Consider the following 12,120-nt stretch of genomic DNA (forward strand, 5'->3'; position numbering starts at 1 on the left):
AAGAGATGGCTATACCGAGCCGAGAGATAACATCATACCTCAGTTTAGAAAAGTCCAATTATTTACAGCAAGGCAAAAACAAGGATGAGAAAAATAAGAGAGGAGACAGAAAATAAAATAGGGTTAAGATGAATAAAGATCCAAAAATATACAATTATTTCAAAGATGAGGAAAAAAATTACAATCTAGAGTTTTGTATCAAATTAAACTAACATTCTAGAGTAAGGACAATCCCTCATTAAGTAAAAATCTAGCCAGTAATGAATCAAAGGCCGCACATATCACTAAATGAGACCATCAGACATTATGTGTCTCCAACCTCCCGACCACACATCCACACCCACCCACCCTACCACACGCATCCTTCTCAAATCAGCTGAATCAAATCAAGGATCTAGCTCTACCTACCAGTTCACAGGCAATACAGGGGACAGAACTTTGCGTTTCAACAGTCTCACGGGAACACAACAGGAAAAGTAAGAATGAACAGAATCTGCTGTGCAAGAACCTGGCCTACTGTGCCAGTCTACTCTACAAGAACCTGGTTTCTTCAACAAACACAATGCATGGTCGTGAAGTATTTCTCGCCAATAAAAAATAAATGACTAATGCAATCAACAATCTGGGAAAATTTAACACGTATGGTAAGCAAAAGAGACAGACACAAAAAGGACATACATCATATGGCCCCATTTATGAAACTGCAGAAGTAATCTAGAGAAGTAGTCGTCAGAACACTGGCTGACCACAGGGAATGGGAATTAACTGGAGTCATGTCAATGTCCTACATTTTGACTGGGGTATGAATCACATGGATATATACAAATACATTTGGTAAAACATTAAATATGACCCACAGTCAACAAAGGAATCAATAAAAATAGACCATGAGATGTCTAGATACTGGATTTAACAGACAACGACTTTAAGGCAGCTTTCTTAACCAAGTCCAAAGATGCAAAGGAGAATACAGTCTTGACAAGTGCACAGACCAGGAACATCAGCGGAGAAATTAAAACTAGAAAAGCAGCAGCAAACGGAAATTCTAGAACTGAAAAAAAAAACAATGACTGAAATGAAAAAATTCCCTGGATGTGCTTAACAGAGCCCTGGAAATCACAGAAAAAAAATTATCCAACTAGAAAAAATAAAAAGATTAAAAAAAAAAAAAAAAAAGAACAGAGCCTCTGTGACCTGTAGGACAATATTAAACAATCTAACCTATGAGTAATTAGATTCTCAGAAAGAGCAGAAAGAGAGAAAAGGATGGGGGAAAAGTTTTAATGAATAATGTCTAAACATTTCTCACGATTGCTGAAAAACATCAGTTTACGGATCCAATAACTTGATAAGCAAGTTAAATACTAAGAAAATGATAACTAAGCAAATCATAGTACAGTTGCCACAAAGATAAAGAGAAACTTCTGAAAGTAGGTGAACCAAACAAAGATACCACACTGAGTGGGAGGTGACAAATGATGGCTGAATTCTCAGCAGAAAAGAAGGAGCTGGAGATGAGGAAACATCTTTGAAGTGCTAAATGAAAAAACCTCCAACTCAGAGTTCTCTATCCAGTGAAAATATTCTTAAAACAACAACAAAACAAAACAGTGAAATAAAGATACTTTCAAAAAAGGAGAGCATTTTTCTCCAGGAGGACTGTACTCTTAAGAAATACTAGGCTGGGTGCGGTGGCTCACGTCTGTAATCCCAGCACTTTGGGAGGCCGAGGCGGGTGGATCACCTGAGGCCTGGAGTTCGAGACCAGCCTGACCAACATGGAGAAACCCCATCTCTACTAAAAATACAAAAATTAGCCAGGCGTGGTGGCATATGCCTGTAATCCCAGCTACTTGGGAGGCTGAGGCAGGAGAATCACTTAAACCCGGGAGGCAGAGGTTGTGGTGAGCCAACATTGGGCCACTGCACTCCAGCCTGGGCGACAAGAGCAAAACTTCATCTCAAAAAAACAAAACAAAACAAAACAAAACTACAGAATATTCTTCAGGCTAAAAAGAAATAAAATCAGATTAAAATAAGACCTTCAGGAAAGACTGGATACTGCCAGAAATACTCTGAAAAAAACAAAACGAAACGAAACAAACAAAACATAAAAGATTATCCATTTTTTTCTGTATTCTCTCAAAAGACAAGTAGTGTTTTTCTGGTTTGTTTTTTGTTGTTTTTTTTTTAAGACACAGTCTCACTCTGTCACCCAGACTGGAGTGCAATGGCGTGATCTTGGCTCACTGCAACCTCTGCCTCCCAGGTTCAAGTGATTCTCCTGCCTCAGCCTCCCGAGGAGCTGGGACTACAGGTACCTGCCACCACACCTGGCTAATTTTTGTGTTTTTAGTAGAGACAGGGGTTTCCCCATGTTGGCCAGGCTGGTCTTGAACTCCTGACCTCAGGTGATCCCCCCTGCCTTGGCCTCCCAAAGTGCTGGGATTACAGGCGTAAGCCACTGCACCCAGCCCAAGCTTTTCTTTTCTTTTTTTTTTTTTTTGAGAAAGGATCTCACTCTGTCGCCTAGGCCTGAGTACAGTGATGCAATTGTGCCTCACTGCAGCCTCAACCTCCCAGGTTCAGGTAATTCTCCCACTTCAGCCTCCTGAGTAGAGGGACTACAAGTGTGTACCACCACGCTCGGCTGATTTTTGTATTTTTTTGTGGAGATGGGGTTTTGCCATGTTGCCCAGGCTGGTCTCAACTAACCCACACCTCGGCCTCCCAAAGTGCTAGGGCTACAGGTGGGAGCTACCGCACCCGGCCTACAGGTGGCTATTTTAAAGCAAAAAGAATAACGTCATAAAGTGAGGTTTGAATACCTATATATGTAAAAGATGAAACAACAGTACAAAATGAGGGGCCCAGAGGAACAGGTCAATGACTTACACTGTTGCATGGTTCTTGTATTTGTGAGGTGAGGGTGACGTCATATGAACTCTAAGCGATTTGATAAGTTAAGGATGCCAAGTAGGGTTTCTGAGCAAAGACTTTAGCAAACAAATACAGGTGTCCAAAAAAGCAAAAAGAGGAAATAAAATGAGATACTAACTTTTTTTTATTAACCCAAAAGAAGGTAAATAAGGAGTTACAGTGAAACAAAAAACAGAATGGCCAAGTAGAAAACCAATAAAAACATGGCAGACCAGAATGGGAGGCAATGGAAGGGTTCGTGAAGCATGCCAATTGAAGGGCAGGAACTACGAGATGAGATTCAGGGGGAAATAACTGGACCCAACCAAATGTTGTCTACAAGGCAATCACTTTTAATTTAAAGACAAATACAGGCTAAAATTTTAAAAGCTGAGAAAAAGATACATTGTGCAAACAGTAAATAAATTTGATGCAGTTATATATAAATGATAGGTAAGAGAGATTTCAAGGTAAGAGTATTCCCAGAGATAAAAGGGACATTTCATGATAGAAAGGCCACTCTATCAGGAAGATATAACAATCTTAAATGTGTGTATACCTAATTATCAGAGCTTCTAAATGAATGAAGTAAAAACTGGTATAAAGGGAAATACAGATAATTTTCACAATTATATTTGGGTATCTAATGCCCTCTCAAGAACTGATAGAATAGGCCTCCACCAAATCAGCAAAGATCCAGAGGATTTGAACAAGGCAATAAACCACAGTGACCTAATTAGATATACATAGAACATCATGTCCCCAAACACAATAGTGCACATAGAATATTAACCAAGATAGAACACAATCTGGAATACAGATTACCCCCAAAAATAAAAAAGAATTAATGCTAGTTGATAAGTCATGGATCAAAGAAGCAATCAGAGGGAAATTTTAAAATACTCTGAATAGAATGAAAATGAAAAGCACAACATACCAAAATATGTGAAATGCAGAAAAATTTAAAAAATCAATTGCAATAGAAAAAGCCAAAAACTGGTTCTCAGATTAATATATATGATAAACCTGTCAGAAAAGTATTCAAAACAGACAATAAAAATTATCAGTATCAGAATAAAAAGAAGGAACATCACAAGAGATCCTATAAGTATTTAAAAAATAAGGTAAAGTGGCCAGGTGCGATGGCTCATGCCTGTAATCCCAGCACTTTGGGAGGCCAAGGCCGGCAGATCACAAGGTCAGGAGATCGAAACCATCCTGGCTAACATGGTGAAACTCCATCTCTACTAAAAATACAAAAAATTAGCTTGGCATGGTGGCACATGCCTGCAGTCCCAGCTACTCAGGAGGCTGAAGCAGGAGAATCGCTTGAACCCAGGAGGCAAAGGTTGCAGTGAGCCGAGATCGCACCACTGCACTCCAGCCTGGGCGACAGAGTGAGACTCCATCTCAAAAAAAAAAAAAAAAAAAAGTAAAGTGATGTTTATGAAAATAAACTTAATAATCTAGATAAACTAAGAAACTCCTTGAAAAAAATATAACCTATGATAGGTGACTCAAAAGGAGACACAAAGATCTAAACATTCCCATACTAAATAAACTTGCTGGGCGCGGTAGCTCACGCCTGTAATCCCAGCACTTTGGGAGGCTAAGGCAGACAGATCACCTAAGATCAGGAGTTTGAGACCAGCCTGGCCAACGTGGTGAAACCCCATCTCTACTAAAAATACAAAAATTAGCCGGGCGTGGTGGTGGGTGCCTGTAATCCCAGCTACTTGGGGGGCTGAGGCAGGAGAATCACTTGAACCTGGGAGGGGCAGGTTGCAGTGAGCCGACATTGCACTACTGGACTCCAGCCTGGGTGACAGAGCAAGACTCTGTCTCAAAAAAAAAAAAAAAAGAAACTCAAGTCATAATTTAAAATCTCCCCACAAAGAGTATTCCAGGCCTGGATCATGTAACTAGGGAATTTCATGAAACATTTAAGGAAGAGGTAATACTAATCTTACATAAACTCTCCCAGAAAAAAAAAATGAGGAGAAACATTTCCCAAGTCGTTTTATGCAGCCAATGCAATCATAACAAAACCTAACAAAGACATGAAGATGAGAAGATAAAACATTACAGATATTTACTATAGAGCACATACACAAAAGTCCTTAAAAAAGAGGTGCAAAGAGATTCCAGCAACGTACAGGCTAACACATCATGATCAGGCGGTATATATCAGAGCAATGCAAGATCAATCCAACATTCCAGAGCCAATGGAACTCAACCTGTTAAGAGGAGAAATGAAACAACTCGATGGACATTATCTAGCAGAACAGTGGCTGCCTGGCAGGAAATCCTAATTTAAACTTTCTGAAAGATGCTCAGATTTCTGACAGTAAATGACAAGTGAAAAGATAACTTACCTGGATCTGGAGAATGGTTATTCTGGGGAGAAACAGAGAGGGCGGGGGCAGGAGCTATTCCTCTGGAAACTGTGGTTTGGGATACATCCTGCTGACTTTCCCACCGGCCCTAGTAAAGACAAAATTGGCAATTTTGTTTCAAGTTATTCAATTAACCAAACAAAAAAAAATTACAGATACTCAAGAAAAAAAACTGTTATATATTACTAAACCTCCTTTGAATATAAGCTTGATTACATAAGCACTTTTTTTTTTTTTCTATTTTAAGAGACAGAGTTTCTGTCACCCAGGCTGGAGTGCAGGAGTGCGCCATCATAGGGCATGTAACCTCTAACTCTTAGACTCAAGCAATTCTCCCGTCTCAGCCTCCATAGCAGTGGGGACTGCAGCTACATGCCACCACATGAGGCTAATCTTTTTACTACTTTTGTAGAGACGGGATGTCACTATGTTGCCCATACTCAAACTCCCAGCATCAAGCAATCCTCCTGCCTTGGTCTCCCAAAGTACTGGCGTTACAGGTGTGAGCCACCATGCCCGATCAGCACTTTTCTTCTACTTGTCATCCTGCTTATTTTATTAATTTCCCCAACAATAATAATCATACCCCCACACACACATTTGGACAGCCCCTCCATACTGCAGTTTACAGTCTCCCATTAAGCTCTGTCCTAACATGTTTTCTACTCTGCATCCTGTTGCCTCCCACAGAATACAGACGTATTCCTTCTGCAATTCTCCCTTCGGTTCTGCTTTGAGACCACTTCTGCTCTTTTGCCTCAAGATACCCTTTTTCACTCAGTTCTCCACAGAAACCCATGAACAACTCTATAGTCAGAGGGTGTCTCTTCTCTCTACTCCCAGACTGTGTTTCCACTGACTCACATATAGTGCATAACAGTAAATATTACCAAATCTCTCATTTTAAATAGATATTAAAGATAAATTACAGTCAAACCCAAGTCAAATAATTACAAATTCTCAATGATGGAAGTCTCTGAATTATCAAATTTTATTGTATTCTCAACTTATTTGTAAATTCCCATTAAAGACATTTCATCAGTTGATGGATTAAAAGACCATTCCAAAATTCATGGTGAGCCATAAAAATAGTGATACCATCAAAGCACTTTTAACTTCAGCCCTATCTAGGGGAGAAATAAACCCCAAATGTTGCTTGTACTAAAACTGATAAGAGATGAGACGTAAATCTTTTAAATGCTTTAAGTTCCCTTTGATCTCCTGATAGTCACTGACTTCTTTACCACTGGAGTTTAATAATCGTGTGCAATATGAGTTTGAGCTAGTGCTGCACAGATGAATAATCCTAATGATTAACTCAAGGTTTTTTTTTTTTTTTTGAGACTGAGTTTCATTGGCGCAATCTCGGCTCACCGCAAACTCCACCTCCTGGGTTCAAGCAATTCTCCTGCCTTAGCCTCCCGAGTAGTTTGGATTACAGGCATGCGCCACCATGCCCGGCTAATTTTGTATTTTTAGTAGAGATGGGGGCGGAGGTTGTTTCCTCCATGTTGTTCAGACTGGTCTCGAACTCCTGACCTCAGGTGATCCGCAAGCCTCGACCTCCCAAAGTGCTGAGATTACAGGCGTGAGCCAACGCGCCTGGCAAGTTTTCTTTACTAATTGCCTGATCAGCGAAATGGGGACAGTGAGTTCTCCACTGCTCTTGAAGATGGATTGTGGAGGAAGGGCCTCTTAGGTTTCAGAAATGTATTGGAAACCCATCTGCTTTTAGCAGTGACCTAAGTACTAATCATAAAAATCAATAAGCCCTAAGTGATCTGGGTCCTGTGCACCTCAGAGAATGCCACTTTTCCCTAGGAACTCTCTCAGCACTTGGTATCCTTTTTAAAAATGGTGTGATGGTCAGGACTGATTAGGAAGCAAGGAGAACAAGGGAGACAGCAACACGTGATCATCGAGAACGTAAGCTCTGAAATACTTCAGCGGAGGAGCGCTGGCATTCCCATGAATCATACGCTGATTTACATACTTGAATGTTAATTTTTGCATTCAAATTTCATGATCTGTCTGGGAAGCTGTGGCCTTGTATACCCCGGGATATCACCATCAGGTGACTGAACACTAAGATCAGCCCTCCATGGAGTTTCTCAGAGGAAGAAAAGCCACCTGCTTTGTGTACAGTGGCGAGCTCACACATGGCTGTTCTGAAGACAACTTACTTAATTTGAGAGTATTGTTTCATATTTTAGATTTTCTTTGTTTGACAGCTGATATGGCTGCGGTCTGTCCCTAAGGAAAACTAAGCCGCTGATCTGGAGTCGGCACCTGGGCTGCTTGACGTAGAATTGGGCGAAAGACAAATCATGGAGGTGCCACCTCTTCCCCAAGGCACACCCAGGCCCCGATGGCTTCAGGGGCAGTTCTTCCCAGCAGGCACTACCCAATCAGAACAGAGCAGTAACTCCATCTCATTTACTCAAATACTGAAAGTGAGAACACTGAAAGATACACAATGCGTAGATCCTGCCAGCCCCACAGAGCGTGACAAACAGAGACACGGCTCACTCTGCCCTCTACCTGAACAGTCATCTTAACCTTGAGGAACCTCACATGCTCCCCCGCAACCCCACCTATTCTGATCCCACTGTCCTGAGACAGGGACCTCAAATCGCGCTGGGATGGAACAGGCTCTGCTTCAGAGGGAGCAACCAATGCAGATGCTAAACTGGGTACCACGCGCTTCCCTCCTCCAGCTGACGCCTACGAATCTCTGCGGAAACGCTCCACTGGAATTACTCACTCGATTTTTCTCCTGCACTACAACCTCCATCCTCTTGACAGAGGTGAAAAGTGTGGTTCAGGGTCCGGCTACACACACTGTTCCCCAGGGACAACGCAATGACTATCTTCCCAATACGTTGTATATGCTTAGCTGTCCTAGAGTTATCCTCCCTTTACTAAAATGTTGGGGTAGATTAAAAAAGAAAAAAAAAAAAAGAAAGAAAAATGAAGCAACCCAGTTCAATGTACTTCACAGGGAGATGAACTCAGGACCATGGACTAAAAAGGACTTCGCAGGAAACCTCTGGCTCTCTCAATAGCTCAGGTCTAAACGTGAAAGAGTATGATATCCCCGTTTTACTTCTCCTCCAGTAATCTACACCCCTCCACCTGAAATCGAAAAAGATAAATCTCTGATCTGTCTCCAACATCCTGCATGTCTACCACACTTCAGAATCAGCCATGATACAGTTACACAGAGGGAAGCTGGCTTTGTTTTGGATCCTTACCCAGCTTTACTGCCATTAGGGCACATTTGTCCTCACAGGCGGACTCAAAGAGATAAAATCCTAGTCGATACTGAAGTCACTGGTAGCCAGCACCATGCTCAGGGGCAAAGTGGACAAGGTAAGAATGCCGGAGGCTCCAGGGAGGGCCTGACTTGGTCCCCAGGGACCCATGCAGTTTTTCCCACTCCTGCTCCTCTGCCAGATACAGATTCTTTGGGTTTTCTGGGAATGAGTCTGGTTTTGATCAGGAAAGTGACAAAAAGGTAAATAATGAGAAATGCCAGTGACATTTCGGGTCCAAAGGCAGCTTTCACTGCAGCTGGAAGAGGAGTGACTCATGCTTGGCATCTCCTCCCAGGGCTGCGTGAAACCATCACGGCTTTCAGGAAGGCGATGGAGCCAACACAAAATTCAATTCTGCTAACTGGGTATTTGTTCATGCTATTGACTAATCTTAATTTCCTCAAAAACTCCAATCAAAAGATGACAAACATACAACCTTATTGACTTCTTAAAAATAAAATTTCTCCTAAAATAACTTTGGAAATAAAAATGATTTTGTCGGCCAGGTGCGGTGGCTCACGCCCGTAATCCCAGCACTTTGGGAGGCCGAGGCAGGCAGATCACGAGGTCAGGAGATCGAGACTATCCTGGCTAACATGATGAAACCCTGTCTCTACTAAAAATACAAAAAATTAGCCAGGCGTGGTGGCGGGCGCCTGTAGTCCCAGCTACTCGGGAGGCTGAGGCAGGAGAACGGCTTGAACCCAGGAGGTGGAGCTTGCAGTGAGCCAAGATAGCGCCACTGCAGTACGGCCTGGGCGAAAGAGCGAGACACTGTCTCAAAAAAAAAAAAAAAAAAAAACAAATAACAACAACAGCAAAAAAAATGATTTTGTCTTGACAGCATTTGTCACATTGCAAAAGACCTCAATGCACAGCTGACTCCAGGGTGGAAAGACCAACGACACGCCGAAATTCATCCTGCACCTCAACTTCAGCCAGTCTTGGCAGACAGTCATAAAAAGCCTGCTAAGGTTTCATTATACCTAGAGAAAATATCTGTACAATAATGATGAAACACACGATAGCAATAAATAGAAACACTACTTCCATCAGGGATCATATTTTATATTTTTAATTGAAAGACTTATCCCAAGAGTAATTTATTTTAGGCCCTATGGTGAATTTCGCATTTGGAATAGTTAACAAAACTATTTTTTTAAGATTAATTAGTTCATCAATTCAATCTTGGTGGAGTTCAGCAAAAACAATTCCACTTTTCATATGTGGGCGCATCGACAAACAGAGGAATGGAAAGCAGGCTGGCCTCATTCCAAGTATTATTAGGCCAAACTGTGAGTTCATCTTTAGAACCGAACCACTTTCCTCTCCCCTCCCACGTCCTCACTAAGCTACTCGGGGACCCCAAGGAACCAAGAACCAAAAGTAGGAAGGTCCAGAAGCGTTAACACAACTGTGTGACATCACAGTTACTTGCCTAATATGATTTGTCTTGCTAATCCCCAGCCCTGCACGGAAGGCACCTTGCACAGGCACACAATGAGCCCTGCAGCGTTGCACCTGAAATGGTCTCCCCCATCCTCACCCCATGCTGTCTCCGAAGCATGTGGATGGAGTCCTTCCTAAAACACTCCTCCCCTGGACTTCCGAGACTCCCTTGGCCCTGTCTTCATTCCTCCCTGGCGCCGCCACCTCAGTGCACCTCAGTGGCCCTAAGTGTCACCACTGCCTCGGCGCTCCCCAGCCAACCCGGCCCCACACTGTCCCCACTATCCCGTCGGGCTCCCAAACCTGGCTTCAACTCGGACACCTGAGACCCTCAAAAATGAAACTGAATCATTTCCTCCCCAAGCCTGCCCTATAGTTCATCTCTCGGACCTATACACTGCTGTCCAAAACCCGATGTCACCCAAGTCCCCTCACTCCAGCCCGTCACATACTTGGCCCCTCTCCAACCCATCTGTGTCTCTCCTCATCTCTCTGGCTATTTCTCCCCTAACCGGTCCCTCCACTCTCCAACTCAAAACCATTTTTCCCCACGTTTGCATTGATAACTGCATACATTTGTACCATACAGTTTCCTAATGCAAAATTACACACCACAGCTAGGGACGGGGTGGGGCTCAGCTGGACCATTAAAACAAACTTTTGAATTCACATGTGGCCCTATTGCTGCTCTGTTTTCAAGTCCTTCCATGATGTCCAACTCCCCTGCCATTCCTTGGGACATGACGTCAAGACGCCAAAAATAAGGCCCCGCCTCTCTGGGTTCTGCCCACAGACTCCCTCTACTTTTTCTTTTTTTTATTTTTTATTTTTTTTGAGACAGAGTCTCGCTGTCACCCAGGCTGGAGTGCAGTGGCGCGATCTCGGCTTGCTGCAGGCTCCGCCCCCCGCGGTTCACGCCATTCTCCTGCCTCAGCCTCCCAAGTAGCTGGGACTACAGGTGCCCGCCACCTCACCCGGCTAATTTTTTGTATTTTTGGTAAAGACGGGGTTTCACTGTGTTAGCCAGGATGGTTTTTTTTTCCTTTTCTTTTTTTTTTTTTTTGGAAGACAGGGTCTCTCTCTGTCACCCAGGCTGGAGTGCAATGGTGCAATCATAGTTCACTGTGGCCTCAAACTCCCGGGCTCAAGTGATCCTCCCCTGCCTCAGCCTCGAATAGCTGGGATTACAGGCATGAGCCATCATGCCTGGCTAATTTTTTAAATTTTTTTTGCAGAGAAAGGGACTCCCTATGTTGCCCAGGCTGGTCTCAAACTGCTGGGCTCAAGCCATCCTCCCACCTGGGCCTCCCAAACTACTGAGATTACAAGCATGAGCCACCGCGCCCGGCCTGTACACTCTGAGCTTGACTCCCACCGCATGTACTGTCAAGAACACAGCAACCTGGTTCATCCCCAAGCCTTCGTTCACACAGATCCTTCTGCTCACAGTGTTCCTTCAGCTCCTTTCCTGCCTGTGTGGACCTCAGTGTCATCCTTCAGGGGGTGGCTTAAGAATGGCCTCTGCCCTGCAGCCTCCTGTGAGTCCTGTGTGAAGCCAGTGGGGGGGTCCATGCCCTCTGCCATGCCCTGGCTTGGTTCTAATAGCATCTCTGCTCCTTTGTCCTATTTTTCTGGTGTACGTGAGGGACAGTACTTTTCTTTGAAGTAGATTCTATTATTTTCTGTTATTGTGTCCATTTAAAATAAGGAAACTGGGCAGAGTTTGTTTTTTTTTTTTTTTTTTTTTTTTTTGAGACAGAGTCTCGCTCTGTCGCCCTGGCTGGAGTGCAGTGGCACGATCTTGGCTCACTGCAACCTCCGCCTCCCGGGTTCAAGCAATTCTCCTGCCTCAGCCTTCCGAGTAGCTGGGATTACAGGCGCCTGGCACCACACCCAGCTAATTTTTGTATTTTTAGTAGAGACGGGGTTTCACCATGTTGGGCAGGCTGGTCTTGAACTCCTGACCTCAGGTGATCCACCTGCCTCGACCTCCCAAAGTGCTGGGATTACAGGCCTGGCCAGAGTTTTCTTAACAGAAG

The 12,120-nt window shown here is 43.4% G+C and overlaps 1 protein-coding gene across 5 annotated transcripts in view; it reads right to left on the reverse strand.

The window, feature by feature from the left end:
* KIF13B (kinesin family member 13B) overlaps positions 1 to 12,120 on the reverse strand; it is a 194,405-nt gene that overhangs the window by 26,483 nt on the left and 155,802 nt on the right. For all 5 annotated transcript variants that reach the window (XM_063606685.1, XM_034965908.3, XM_034965909.3 and 2 more), the window contains exon 36: positions 5,295 to 5,403. In XM_063606685.1, coding sequence (XP_063462755.1) covers positions 5,295 to 5,403 — 109 coding nt within the window. The remainder of the gene's footprint in view (positions 1 to 5,294; positions 5,404 to 12,120) is intronic.

This window comes from Pan paniscus, chromosome 7 (genome assembly GCF_029289425.2).
Source record: "Pan paniscus chromosome 7, NHGRI_mPanPan1-v2.0_pri, whole genome shotgun sequence".
Taxonomy (NCBI): domain Eukaryota; kingdom Metazoa; phylum Chordata; class Mammalia; order Primates; family Hominidae; genus Pan; species Pan paniscus.